We start from the raw sequence: 15522 nt of genomic DNA, 5'->3' as shown, positions 1-15522 counted from the left end.
ACAATGTAGGTGTTGGAGAATCAATACTGTGTGCAGCAAGACATTGTGTTAGTTCATGAAATAACTCAAGGTTTCTGTGGAAAGTTTTTGTGGCTAATTTCATTTATAACCACCTGCGAGAGGAGCGCATCAGTGCTTCAAAACTATGGCAGGGAGAAGGATGGTTTTTTTTATCTTCCAGAAATCAAAGTGTTGATAAACGGTGCAACTATCAAAGAGACGTAGATGTGCGTCTTTGTTTTATCCGTGTGAACACACTTCACCACAGTCCAGTGGTTTTTTGGCAAAGTACCTTTCCCATTACATTGCTGCAGTGTTTTCCATTATTAAATGCCAAATATGTATCAATAAAATGAGGCTGTTTGTATGAGCCTTATCTAAACCTAAGCTGTGAAATAAAGAGTAAACAGTTTTTGCTTTGTGGTGAGTGTATCTATGTTCTTTTTCTTTGTTAACAGCTCATATTCGTACTTCAACACCCCCAACCTCATGTCTAAACATGGAGGGGAGTTGTGTCTCAAAAAGAAATGGGCCTCGTGGTGTGAAGGAACATCTGCTACTGCACTCGGTGTTGCGATTTTGTCTTCATGATGTGCTGCAAGCCACACTCCTCATTTGCCTTCTGACCGATGACCCCATTCCTCATTATATTTGAGGCAGTGCACTTCACGCCCTCTTTTTACATTCATCATGGCTTCTGTCTCAGTGGGGTCACTCCAGTGTTGAACTGGGCCCATTACCTGGTGTTTTACAGTAAACCTTAATGGGCTGTGTATAATGGGCATCAGTGTGGTGTGACAAGGTGTGGCACTCAGTACACTCACCTTAACGATACATGAGGATACTTTTAAGGCAGCTGTAAAATATCATAATAAAATAAAACATTACTGGAGGTATACGTTTCTGGCCACTTGGTAAATTTAAGTCCAATATCAATCTCTTTTTGCTCTGTTTTTGTCTCCACCAGCTCCTAAGAAGACGAGTTTCCACAAAATAGAAGTGATTTTTTTTTTTTTTTTTTTTTTTAGACGAAGAAAAATCAACAAAAAAAAGTTTTTTTTTTTTTTTTTTTTTTTTATAGACGAAGAAGAATCAACAAAACACAGTTGCGAATGGATTGTGTTTCCATTAAGTTATGTTGTGCAAATGAGGCTGGGTTTTCTCCTCTTGCAATATCATTCCAATTAAACGTGACGAAAGATTTCCAGCAGGCTGCCTCTCGGTTGGAACTGGCTCTCTGGGGCTATGATACGACGGATGCCACTACTTGAATGCGAAAATAGTGTATCCATTTCAGTTTTGCGGGATATTGCTATGTAGAATAGTCTGGAAAAACCATCGCATGCAAGTGGATACATTTTTTTGTGACATTTCAAAGCTCACGTTTCCATTTAAAGTTCGCAATTTCAAATTGTGCATTAAGCAGGTAAATGGAAATGAACCTTGAGAAATACATGGCTCTTAAGCTGTTAAATACTCCTCTGTGTTCACCAGATAGTCTCTAACTGTGTCTGTCTGTTGCTTGGTGCAGAGCAGGTAGTATGAAGCGGGCTTTTAGATATTTTTCACTGACAACAGCTGCATGAAAATGATGCCATGACAGCTGAACAATGAACCCACTGCAAGATCTGTAAAGTTGAGGGAAACTACAGATTCTATGTAGATTCATCACTATGAGTGACGCCTCCCACATTGTCATTTCATGTAAGCATATCGATCGTGGCCAGTTTAAGTTCCCGTAGTGGAAAAGGCCTATCCCAGTCTTTCAGGAGCCAGTATAATAGAATGAACCCAGAGCTAACAGTGTCTGAGTTCAGACTGGCTCTGGTTTAAGTGCAGCAACAGAATCTCACTTTTAATCAATTTTGCATGCTCTGTTTTTTTCTTTATTGCTCTAAGCTCTTTATTGTACTACACCCCTCCAGTAATGTTAAGATATTCGACATAAAGACATAGCAAAGTAAGTATTCCCTACAACACTTAAACACCACCTGGAAATAAACAGTGTCAAGCTTCAGTAAACGATGTGATAGGCCTACTGGCGACATCAGAAAAAGCTGCCCAATTGGGGTATGAATATGTAATTTGCATGCCCTTGCATTCTGACAGGATGTATACGTATGTCTGAAGCTACTGGGATTAGTGAACGGATGTTGGTCACTGCCCCCTCCAGACAAATAAACTCCACTCCACTCTGTGAGATTAAAAACTATTAAAAGGTGATGAGAGTACAACCTTCTTAATCTCTCCTCAGAGTCGACAGCATTTACTATCCCTCATGTTTGTCCAATGCTCTCTTACCCATAAACCTTAATCATCCACTTCCACACTCAACCCAACCCTTCCTCCCATATCTATATGCACACTATGTCCTCAACCCATTACCCCCCATTTATCCTTCCACTTTCCCACCAGTTCCTCCCATGCATCCGTAACCAGGCGCTGGCCCGTCCGCGCCTCCCTCTGTGGATATGGAGCCAGCTAGGCGGTGTTAAAGCCAAGTCCTCAGGTCATTTGACTTCCAGTTGTCCGTGGAGTATGTTATTACCAGGGCACTTGCTACGCCCCCTCTCCAGCCTGAATCTGAAAGCATCACTCTCAGACATTCAGCAGACTCTCATTCATTTTGAGCCATTAGATAAATTCCCACAACAGAAGACTTTTGATGAGAATGTTCACAGCTTCTTCTGCAGCACTTACATTGCATTTTATATTACATGCAGCAGTGTTACATTGCTTAAAAACAGTGCAACATTTTGGGAAATGGGCTTTCTTGCCGTGAGCTATCTCTAAAGATCGACACCAATCTGTGTGTGCGATGTGAAACTGGAGCCACATGGTTAGCTCGGCTTAAAGACTGAAAGTAGCAGTAGACAGCTAGCCTGGCTTGGCCCAAAGGTAACAAAATCTTCCTACCAGCACCTCTTAAGTTGTTTGTTTAATCCATAAAAAATACATTATGTGCCAGACTGTTTCCTGGCCGGGAGCCACCATGAAGTTGCCAAACAATCAGCGAAGGCTCCAGCTTCAGAGGTGCCAGTAGTCTGACTTTATTTTTTACCTTTGGACAGAGTCAGGCTACCTGTTCCCCCATTTCTATTAAAGTTATAATATGTAACTTTTCCATATTGAAATGTCTAAGAATGATCCTAAATTATCCTAAATGTTTCCATCAATTCTCAAGTCTGTGATTTTCATCATGGTAACATCATGGTTGCCTCTCAATGACATCATATCCCCAATGTGCATGTGTCAGTGTTGTGGTTTCCTGCCAGAAAAATGACTTTTACCCACTTATAATGAATAATGAATGACTGATACTGAAGGACTCCAAAGCCGGAGAAGCTTACTGCAATGGTGGTGAAGACAATAACTCCCATGATCCCATGTTATTTCATAACGTCACCCAGTGCCGTCTTTTGTTATTGTTTTGCTTGAGAGAACCCTAGCGACAGGAGTTACATACTGTGCTTTAACATAAGCTAACTGTCTCTTGGCTCCAGCTTCATATTGAACAGACAGATAGCTGTGTCTATCTTCTCATCTAACTCTTAGGAAACAGAGCGAATAAGATCATTACCCAAAAATGTCAAATTATTCCTTTAATGGCACAAAATAGGTGGAAGATTTATCAAGGTCTCTCGCAAGTCTCTAGCCTTTGGTGGAAGGAGAGAGAATCCGATGACAGAATAATCAATGGAGCGTTGCTGTGAAAGTAACCAGGAATCTTTTTAAAACTCTCTCTCCACTTCACCAAGGTTAGCTATCTGCTTTACCATCAAACACTGCTAAATGCTGCCTGTCTATGCTGCTATTGTTGCTTTGAGCTTTCAGTGTGTGTCATCAGTCACTGCTGATGCAACCCTCTAAGGGCACCACAGGATAAGGTGATATATAAAGCAGCAATCAACAGATGAGAGGACATAGCTGTGTGTGTGTGACAGAGGGCTACAGAAATATACAAATCGGCAGAGCCTTTTGTGGTTGTGTCCCCTTTCTCTTTTTTTGCGCTCATGAATGTGCTTTTGTTCTCGTTAAGCGCACTGCATTGTTTGTGCCTATTCTCATCGCAGCCACTGACAATCCCATAGTAACAGTGCTTCAGCGGCCCACAGTAATCGCAGTCTGGCGAAGGTAAATCAACTACAAAACAGATGCAGTGTGTGTATGTGTTTGAGCACCAGGTGGTGAGTGTGTGAGGAAGTGGACATGGCAGATTTAACAGGCCACAAAGAGCTTTTCCTCTTCTTCTTCTTCTTCTTCTTCTTCTCCAGTCGGCTCGGCTTCATGCTTATGGCTCCAGCTCCTGCTCAATAGCTCAACAGATAGAAGGATTGACACATAGGAAGTGGTTTGTGTGCACTAGCCGCATTTATGGGATAGCATGGTTGAGAGTTGGGCGCCCAGTTAAAGGTCCCATATAGTATAAAAGTAGATTTCCATGTCTTCTTTTATTATAAAGCAGGTCTAGGTTCTGTATTAACACTGTGAAAGTATCAAAGCCTCAGTCCACAGAGAAATACACACAGCCTGTATTCAGAAACTGAGTCTTAAAACCAGCTGTCAGGACTTCTGGAACTTTGTGATGTCACAACCATGCCCCAAGCCCCGCCCACCTGGACCCACCATCCAATCTTGCAGGATTTGGTTTCTCTGAGCGTTTCTGACGCTCAGAGTGACCTGAAATCTGCTGTATTTTTATTCGATCACTCAGAAAACAGTCTCAGACTCAGAGCCTCCTCTCTTCTGATTGGCTCACCGACCTGTTGTGTCTAGAGCTCCAGAAATAAGCCTGAGAGAGGAGATGTAAAACCACAAATATATCTTATTATGGATCAACACTTCAAATAAAATACTGGAAAAGTGTAAAATATGGGCCCTTTAAAGTTGAGCTGGTAGAGTTTGCTTTAAAGACCTAGTTTCATACATATGAAGAAGAAGATGCAGATGCAGAAGAAGGCGACTGGACTGACAGGAGATATGCCAGATGCTCTTTCAGATAATGTTTGAGATCAGCTCACTGTAAACAAAAATCATAAAAACACAAAACTGGCAACATAATTTTGCAGTTCATTCTCATGTTGTCTCCGGCGGAGACTGCGCAGACAAACACAAATTCACACCAACAAAGGCTTGGGAAGTGAAAACATCAGCGCCGCACAAAATAATAGCCTGCCCAGACAGAAAACACAATTCAGAGCTGACAGGACAGACAGTGACAGCATAATGACTACTGCCACTAATGCAGGTACTGCACTGCACTACAACAACAATGCAGCAATTTTATTAGCCGGGCACATTCTGGCAGAAGGATATTGAGTTGTGATGGCAGAAATATTAGTGGCATTGAAAAATCGGAAATGGAGTCTCTTTTTTTTTTTTTTGATGGTAGCCTAAATGGACAAAATGAGGCAAGACGAGCAGTAACAAACGCACACGAGTCGGTTTGTGACAATCAGATCTGATTTTAGATAATAATCTGCAGCCAGTTGGTGTGTCCGCTCAGGAGACCAGACTCTGCAGTTCAACCTATTCTGTCTGATCGCCAATCATCAATCCATCTCTTTTTCCCTTTTTCTCCAGGTTGGAATAAGCGAGTGGACTATGAGCCTGGAACGGGCAGTAAGCAGCTGTTTCCCAAGATGCACCTGGAGACCTGTGGCGGGCCGCTGTCATCGGTGAGAACCACGGTGGAGCTGCAGACGAGCCACATCGGCAAGGGCTGCGACCGAGAAACCTACTCTGAGAAATCTCTACAGAAACTCTGTGGTAGGTTTTGCAAAAAAAAAAAAAGAAAAAAGAAAAAAGGATATTGCTGTTATGGTTTGAATATTGTAATATTCATAATATCATTGTGTGTGACCACACTGACAAATCGCTTAGACTGAGAGTGCATATCTGGCATATAGAAGCAAATCAAATGAGGGCTGGACCTGTGGCTATTTGCATGGCATATGATATGTAGAATATACAGTAGATGGCTGATCAAAGGTGACTTCTGACTGATGTGGCAAACTGAAAGTTGATGTATTAAATTAGAAGTAAGCTGCGGCTAAAAGCATCAGTTGAATCCATGGTCTGAGTACCAGGGTCAGACAGGGCCTGAGGGCTTTTCTCTTCCATTTTTAAACCAACATCTGAAAGCTCTCAGTTTGTGTTGCCTTCTCATCTCCACTGGTGTCCCTGGTAAACCCCTGTGCTAAATGAAGGCACCAGAATTGCAACTTAAAGCTGTGTCACTAATGATGTGACAGAGCGAGGGCATTAGCCGCCCCAGATGCTACCACGCTTTCTCCTCAGTGACTGATGAGCAGCCAAGCTGCCGTGTCGGTGCCCAGAGCACCAACAAAGCAGTCGAGCCTACCCACTCCCCACTCCCCGCCCACACTGCACCGCCAGCAGGGGGGCTGGAGTCATCATCTTTGACTAACGGCCTTCACAAGCCCCATTCCAGCTCATCTGAATGCATAACATCCCCTCCCTGCCTCCCCAGGCTCCCAGTCCATGCATGGTTTACCACTAAAGAGCCCTTTTCAGGTACCTCATAATCATTATCTGATAGCGAATAGAATAAATTGTAATTGCTTTTTTAAAGCACAATCAATTTGAGATAATGTACAAAGACATCGGGCAAAAAAAGGGCTGCAACTGCGTCCTGGAGAAGTCGATGCGTATTTATTTACTGAGGGAATCTAATTACTGGAGTCACATTGGCATGAGTAAGAGGTGGTGAAAAACGGAGCTTTAAAGACGGGGAAAAAACATCAACTTACGTGCTAATGTTGTGTTATTAGCAGGAATGAACAGATGCATGTTTGTGCAGTTGTTTGCCTGGACAAAGGAGACATGGTGAATTCTGACATTGGCCATTTTTTCCTCGGAACAGCGTGTTTTCCACACTGCTTTGATTTATCACCATCCGTAAGCTGTTATAAATGATTTATAAATGTGGTTTAAACACATGAAAAGCATTTTTCACTGTCACACAGTGGCAAAGATCGATCGGTAAGGGCATGTCAAATATATTGAGGCGCAAGGTGAACATTGTGGCCAAAATAACGTTTGTCAAGGTGACAGCTTGAACACACAGATCGTTCAGGACGCAACACATTGAGGTTACTGTGTCAGAAGAATGATGGAGTTGCTTTTAAAGGGAGGAAGAGAAAAGGGAACGGGATGAGTCAGTGAAAGCAGTCATGATAAGTGTGTTTTGTCAGGACATATAGGGATCACTCTAAACATTTCATATGATGGCTGATTCACACCAGACACTATATACTCCTCGCTGAGTCTTTTCTCTTTGTGTTACCATAGCACTCCGTCAATACGTCCCCCCTGTTTCCATAGAGGCACATGTTAGTGGTGAGCTATGTTCTGAATTTGTGAACGATGACTCACATCTCTTTCCTTTTGAAAGTCAGTTTCATTTGCCATGAATCAATAGCCACATCCTCTATCCATCTCGGTCCATTGATTACACATTAAGTCGCGCCATCTGCCTTACTCATAAGTAATCATAGCCAAGGTTAGGCCAATACACGCTGCATATCTGCTGTGATTCTTATTGACATATCTTCTGTCGCACCTCTTATTTGTGACCCCAGGGGCCTCCTCGGGCAGCACTGACCTTCTCCCTGCCCCTAGCGCCGCCACCAACTGGACGGCTTCCCTGGTGACCGACAGCGGGAGGGACAGCGACTTGATCTTCAGGTTTGATGGTCGTCAGGCGGCGAAAATCCCAGACTGGGTGGTGCCGCAGAATCTGACCGACCAGTTCACCATAGCAACGTGGATGAAGCACGGGCCCAGTCCCGGACTCAGAGCTGAGAAGGAGACACTGCTCTGTAACTCCGACAAGACCGGTGCGTAGGAGCCTTAACAAGGATCGACACTCTCAACATTGACATTCTCCACAAACCCCATGACAAGACCGAAAACAATAATGAATTGATCCCACCTCTCTGTGTAACCACAGTCTGGTGTAAATTATATATAACTCACCATTGAGAAACATTGATACTAATTTTGTAGCTAATTTTTGGTCAATCCCTGCTACCAGAAATGCTCACTAGAGCACCAACTACGTATTAATCCACATCTAAAAGTAGTCCCCAACAAATTCACTATTTGTGTTTGAGTAATGTTTGCTAAAAACAACAGTGCCCAGCTGTTTTAGGAAATTACTGATCTTTAAAAAAAAAAAAATGTAACTATATACTTGGTAGCCATTTAAAGCTGAAAGGCCCAATCAGAGTAGAGAGGTAAGAAAATGTTACAGAATTTACTATTAGACTCTTGGTTTTGGTCTTTTCAATATATTTTGATCCTGAGACAGCTGAGGTCCCATCCAGACTTTGCATCTGACTTGATCAGCATTTCTCATATGAGCCTGTGGTTCGATCAGAGTGATTAACACCACACACCACAAATCAAGTGAGTGGATTAGCTGATCCCAGCCGAGCCTCTGATTTTAGGATTTTTGTACACGTTACCAGGATGGTCCATTGACTGGAGACGTGGCACATCACCAAAAATCTGTAAGCAACAGGAAGTCAGTCATTTTCCAACTGCAGCTCCCTGCATGATACAAAGATATTGGCTGCACAGTGACGGGACAAGTGGGGCAATAAAGGCCAACAAAATGTTTTCTTATTGACAACAAATAGTCTGTGAAATACCTCATACTGTTTATTCCTCTATGTCACGGAGCTACGCTAACAAAGCAGAGCATAATTAAATATTTATTTAGTTTAATGTTATGCCCAATCGTACATTCATGGTGGAATAATAATGTTAGGGTAAGTGTGTGTCATCATCGTACTGTATACGTGATGCACACATGATCCAAAGATGTATGTGGCCAAAGATATCTGGTGCCAACTCCTCGCTTTCTTTCTTTCTTTCTTTCTTTCTTTCCTCCTCCCTCCCTTTCCAGAGATGAACCGTCATCACTACTCGCTGTATGTCCATAATTGCCGCCTGGTGTTTCTGCTGAGGAGAGACTTCACACAGGTGGACACGTTCAGACCGGCCGAGTTCCACTGGAAACTGGAGCAGGTAAGACGCTGACGTTCGGACACGTAAGACAGACAGGAAAACCTGTATCCCGGGCGACCTCAGTTAATACATCAGCTCACCTTTGTGGATGTGATAAGTAGGTTATGAGCCAATCTATGGATTAAACATCCACTGGGATTTTTTTTTCTTCTTGGCTTAATCTATGTTAGTCTGTATCTTGCACTAATACTACAAGACTCCTGGTTCATTTAAAAGTGTGGCATGAAGTCAGTTCACTACCTTATAAAAAGCTTTACACACATCCACAGCTTTGTGCCTTTTTGTGTGTGCACACAGTAACTTGTGTGCATTTCTACTTAGTGCATAGTTACACTAAAAATCCTCCTTCAGTGCAACAAAAAAGCCTAACCTTTAATTAACCCCAATTAATTTGGAGAACTCTCATACCACTCTTCTTAATAACCATGAAGTTTTTAATGACTTCAGTGACTTTTCAATATATATTTACAGCCACAGTAGTTTTTTTTTCCTTCTTCTTCTTTACCATTTCACTGCCTGACACATCATGTAAAGATTTCTCTAAGGAATAAAATATATCTAGAGATAAAACACTGTGTTCACTGGCAAAGGAACAGAATGGGAAATAATTGATTTTGGGGCCTCTTTTTTTTGGTACAAAAATCTTGGTATAAGTAGAGCAAGACTGGAAACATATCCAAAACTGGGTCACTACTTTGATTCATAGGTTAAAATATTCAATTTTGTCACCAGTTCAGATTAATATTTTATCTTTAATCACAACTCTATAACGTTTAAGAGTGATTTTTGTACAAAATACAGTCTGTTATCATTGTATGTCATACAACTCGAACAAACAGAAAACAGAGACGGGAATGTGCTTGCTTCATAGACATGTCTGTATAAGCGTGTGTGTGTGTGTGTGTGTGGGTGTGTGTGTGTAAGACAGCAGCTGTGTGTTGATGAAGGATCCTGTCTTAAAGTCAGACAGGTCACCTCGACTCGAGACATTTGATTTGGGGGAGAGACACACAGCTGAGCCTGGGCCTACAGATGCAGCTCCCAGGGCCACTTTGATCAGACAGATCACTGGTCTCGATGACGGGGGGGGGACATGAAGGATTGTATTGTATTTTTTTAGATACATTTCTATTAATTTTAAGGATACATATTTACAGTGTGTGTATTTGTTGACCTGGTTTGCGAGCTGCTGTATACAATTGTCTTCGCGGAGTAAATTGAATTCGATCTGAATATTTCAAGAATTTTAAAGACAGGCATTTAACAAAAATACATCAGGAAAATACAAGGATTCACAAAGCTACACAGCTAAGCACGCTTCACAGAGAGGTGTGTACGAAACATACATTGAAATGCCAGACGTCAGTGGTAGCAGATCTGAGACTAACTTCATAACAAGCCAAACTTAAACTCAGCAGTTGTTTGTTTAAAACACATCTTTCCAACAACCGTTAGTGGACTGAGTGCTTTTTCTAGTTCCAACTGCGTCTTCTCTTCAGCTTATTGCATCACTTCAATTGCAGGACTTGCACTCGCTCAGTTAATCTTTCATTCATATCATAGCAATAATTTAAACTCATAAAAACATTATATTTTTGGACTGGGCCTTTTGGTATTTTGATCATGTAGCTCGTGAAAAAGAAGGTGTATCAGATTAAGCTGACCACAGCTGTTAGTTCAATACCAGACACAAAGAAAAAAAGTATCAGACACAATATTTAAGGACTTTGATCTATTTATTTATTTGGATCCCCATAAGTGACTACCAGCTACTCTTCCTGAGGTCCACTCAAGTAAACATTATGTCATAATGCGAAACAATAACAAAAGGGAACAAGAAAACAACGAACAAAAACAAACACCAAAACTATTAATAATGATACGCTGTATCTAAACTGTCAGTAAGACGTTTGATTCAGCTCAAAAACAATAGCACCACCAAAAACAGCACAGCCTGAAGAAGTGACTGAAGAAAAAAAAATAGATGGGGATCAGGGACCAAAAAAAAAAAAAACGAGATCAAGACGTCACTAATTAACTGAATGATTCAATTAATAACATGGAATTAGAAAAAAAAAAACCTCAGTATTTGTAAAATCTTGGATGGTGCCTTCAAGCGTTTGACTTTTTCTGTAATGTGCAATTTAGCTTGTTAGCAGGGGAAGAAACTGCCACTTAATGTTTTAAAGCTATCCAGCTAATATCTTGCTAAAAGCTTCCTAAATTCTCACATATCTGACTCCAGTTTGGAGCTTGTTTGTTTGCAGTAAACTCAGTTTGTCATAAAATGGACTTTACCTTTTGAAGAAAACATTACAGCTTTAAGTTGTTTTCCTGCTTTGCCACATTGAGTTTGTACAGTCGGTTGGATGTTTTACAGGTCCTGTTGGTTACTAGAGATGTGTAGGTGGTGAGTTCATTCGTAGACTTGTCTTCTTGTCTTCGAATTGATGGGGTTTTTTTTTTCTTTCGTTAGCTTTAGGTGATAAAAGTTTCTAAGGGACTTCTGCAGTGTGTGTGGTGCTGGCAGCGCATACATCTTCGACACAGGCTGCACAATAGTTAACTGTAGAGGTTTCCTGACCACTTTTTTAAATCTCCTAATCCTTTTTTTACATCCTCTTTTTCATCTTCCTTCTTGTTAATAGTCGTCTCTTAAACTCCGGGGCATGAAAGGAAACTTTCATTAAGTCGCTATCTCCCCTTCGCCTTGTCACCATTTCCTCCTCATCTGCTAATGTCTTTTAAACAAAATGAACTTCTGAATACCTCCAACCCAGAAAGCTCCCTCTGTGGAGACAGAGGAATCTCCTTCTCTCCCTACATTGGTTTATCACAGAAGTGATAATTAATTTACAATCCAATCAGGCATTACAAGCCGCAATATAATGACTGGAACAGGGGGGGTGGGGGGTGGCTGCAGATATTAGTTTTACCTGCTGAAAAAAAAAATCAGTGTGCTATCTCTTAATAACAGACGCAGTAGTTTCGAGGCAGCATGGCTTTATGTGTACAGGCCTATTGTGTGCAGTGTGATTCACTATTTTTAAGCTTTGCTATCTGTGCTGTGTGCATTGTTGAGCGAGATGGCCTGAGGTTTTTTATTGGCTTCATTGAAGAGCTTTGCATTGAGCTTGTATTGAACATGTCTTTTGTGCGCAGTTTCATATTCTTTAAAATGTAGACTTTCATTCAGGCATCTCAAAAAAGGAGACTGTCAATCTTGAACATGTTTTCTGTATGAGCCGTTGCTGAATGAGCCTCTGCATGTGTTAGAACTATGTAGAAAATTGGATCGGGTGTGCGCTGTCTGAAAAATAACCTCATGCACATGCAGGTTATAATAAAGAGAATGATTCTGCCTCTCTCATATACGTAGGGTCAGAGAAGTCACAACTTAATAAAATTTCCACTATGTGACTCACACACAAGATAATGCGCCTACAAATGGGTAAAATAGAAATATAGCCAGTGCAATGAATTTAAATGCACAGCCATATATAAAGTGTTTAACATGCTAAGATTTAATGTAAACAAAAAAATGCAACAAAAAGGCACACTGAATGTAATAAATTAAGTACAGGCTCTGCAGTGGAAACAATTCAACAATTATCATCACAAACAGGAATGTACAAGAAATGATATTAGCTTGAGACCCAACATAGTTTCAAGCCAATGGACGCACACAACAGTGAATACAAAAGCAGTAAGACTCGTATTGGTACTCAGCTAGTCAGTGGAGCTCAGAAAAACAAACACTGAACAGCATCGTACAGCGGAGATGGAATAAACCACTCTGACAGGGGTGGTGTGGAAAAATCAAGAACGCCGCTGAAGTTCATCAGCGCACTGACGCAGATGAAATCACTAGCAAGTTTGTTTGGAATGGAATGCTGTTTTGCACGCTACGGCGCTAGTTAGCACGCAACTCGCTCCTAATCTCACAAACTATATCATGGGCTACACTTCGCCAGCTCGCCCGGAACACGTACAATGACAGACATCTTTGTCCATTCATCTTTTTTTTTTAAATCTAAGTGCTTGTAAGCAAACAGGGACACGTCATAATGGATGGGGCAACCCGCTACCACAATAACAAACAGTTTTGAGCAGGAGCAGAGATTTACACTCGAGCAGGGTCTATTTTAGAGAGAGTGCAGGGTGTTGAGGGGAAGCGGTGAAGAAATAATGCTCTCAAAAGGAAAGACCACATTCTTGAATAAAGATGGGAAAGAAACTCTATATTTTTCTGCCATGTTCCACATTTCGAGCCGCTGTTCACTGGTTCATGAAATGCTGGTGGGATACATGTTTGGCCCATTAGACCCATAAAAGATAGTATTTCTGTTTGAGGCTGGCAAATCTTCGTTGTCAGTGGTGTTTCATTGCTTCCGTGTTTCTGTAGAGTTTTATAACGCGCCCCATGCAGACAGACAAAGGGAAATGCTGGGTGTACAGTTAGAACAAAGCCTGCACTGTTTCCTCATCTGACAGGGCGGAGGGACTTTGGCAAGAGGAGAAAATCAATGAGAAGTCACTTCGAGCCTTTGAGCTGTGAAAAGAACAAGAAAAAAAATGACTGAGATAATTGAGATCCAAATGATGTTTCCACCAGGAGTCTAAATTGAATGTGGAAGTGACATCATTACCTCTGGCTAGCCCTTAGAAAACACTTATTTTTTTGAGGGAAGCAATCAAAAAAACTCTCATGGGGGGCTTTTTCTGATTTCACAGTGGTCAGTGGGAAATAGGAAATTTAATCAGTTACCGTCCATGTGGTGTGTTACATATGACAGATTTGGCCTGTGTGTTCTGAATGGAGTGAAGATGGTTAAGCAACTGAGACAGCGACAGTGTGAATGAATGTTTGCATAGACAGGTCTATAGTTTTCTCATATATACTGCAATGCCTTTTAGAAAAGCCTGTGTTAAAGGTCCCATATTGTATAAAGGTAGATGTCCATGTGTTTTTTGATTGTAAAGCAGGTCTAGGTTCTATATTAATACTGTGAAAATATCAAAGTGCTCAGTCCACAGGGAAATGCACACAGCCTGTATTCAGAAACTGAGCCTTAAAACGAGCCTTAAGGATTTCTGTAATTTTGTGATGTCACAGCTCTCAGCCATGCCCCAAGCCCCGCCCACCTGAACCCACCATCCAACCTTGCAGGATTTAGTTTCTCTGAGTATTTACCTGAAATCTGCTGTATCTTTATGCAATCACTCAGGAAACAGTCAGCCAATCAGTAGAGAGGCTCAGAGCCTCCTCTCTTCTGATTGGCTCACCAACCTGTTGTTGCTAGAGCTCCAGAGAGAAGCCTGAGAGAGGAGATGTAAAACTACATTGAGATGGTTTTTGGTTCTTAAAACCAAATAAAACACTGAAAAGTGTGAAATATGGGACCTTTAAATCAATGGTACAGTTTGTGTTCTGGGTAATTCTAGCATTAACACTCTGTGCATAATAGTCAGACTTTTAAGCCACTGTGTCAGTGTGGCTTTAGGAGTGGAGATGTGAGTTGGAGAGTCATGTAAGTCCACATTAGGGTGCATAATTAGCAGTGAAACATACCACAAATTGGCAAACTCTCTGCATGTAGTTGAATAGCAGGTGGAATAGTGAGAGTGTCCCATCTTTACTCTGTTACTGGACGCTTATCGGATCAGGTAGAGGCTTCACTGAAAAGTAGGAAAACACGTTCTCAAACAGACTTTGCACTCATTAGCCAGGCTTAACTAGTTTCTTCAAAGCAGCAATAAAAATAATGCTGACACTTTCTTCATCATTTGAAACTACTAAGGCTGGACTTCTATTAGGGAAAAGTAGGAAACTGCCCTGGGCCCCAGACCCACACGGGGCCCAAAGGCTCTAGGTTCACTATGTGACAATTAGTTTGTGGTGATTTATTTGATTACAACTGATGCTCAAGTACATTCTGATTATAAAATAATTGGAGCCTTAAGGTAACGCCTGCATTATCAACTAATCTTGCAGTTTTAAAGGCCTTTATTGACATGGACAACATTAGTTTGTGCTTAATACCTACAGTATTAAATACATACACAAAAACGGATGAGGTGGGGGGTCAGCAGGGCGCTCAGCACATTGTTTTCCCAGGGGCCCTCTAGTGATGAGGTAATCCAACCCTGGAAATTTCTAATATTGGATTTGATCTGCTGTGGCTGCAAGCACATGCAGTAAACCAAGAAACTGGTCATGAATTTCATAATAACACCATTTGTTTGACAATCATGTAGAAATAATTCTCTATAGAAATATTTAAGTACATGCTGCCATTTTGAAAAGGGCTGCTGTACTCATTCCTAAAATACAAAACATCCAGAAACTGATCTGTGATTAATCTCACCCCTCCGACTACACAGAGGTCTGTGAGAATAAAAGCCTATAAAGTCCAAATGATCCCTCTAAGTTTGAATGTTTTCGAGTTTCACAACTGCATGAAT

At 41.4% G+C, this 15522-nt stretch overlaps 1 protein-coding gene across 1 annotated transcript in view; it reads left to right on the top strand.

Moving 5' to 3' along the window:
* clstn2 (calsyntenin 2) overlaps nt 1–15522 on the top strand; it is a 184231-nt gene that overhangs the window by 103317 nt on the left and 65392 nt on the right. The window contains exons 7-9 of the mRNA XM_022760453.1: nt 5584–5769; nt 7605–7862; nt 8936–9057. Of these exons, the coding sequence (XP_022616174.1) occupies nt 5584–5769; nt 7605–7862; nt 8936–9057 (566 nt within the window). The remainder of the gene's footprint in view (nt 1–5583; nt 5770–7604; nt 7863–8935; nt 9058–15522) is intronic.

The sequence above is a fragment of the Seriola dumerili genome, unplaced genomic scaffold (assembly GCF_002260705.1).
Source record: "Seriola dumerili isolate Sdu_G_001 unplaced genomic scaffold, Sdu_1.0 BDQW01000337.1, whole genome shotgun sequence".
NCBI classification, from domain to species: Eukaryota; Metazoa; Chordata; class Actinopteri; order Carangiformes; family Carangidae; genus Seriola; species Seriola dumerili.
The sequence above is the reverse complement of the archived record's forward strand: the minus strand, read 5'-3'. Positions and strand labels throughout refer to the sequence as shown.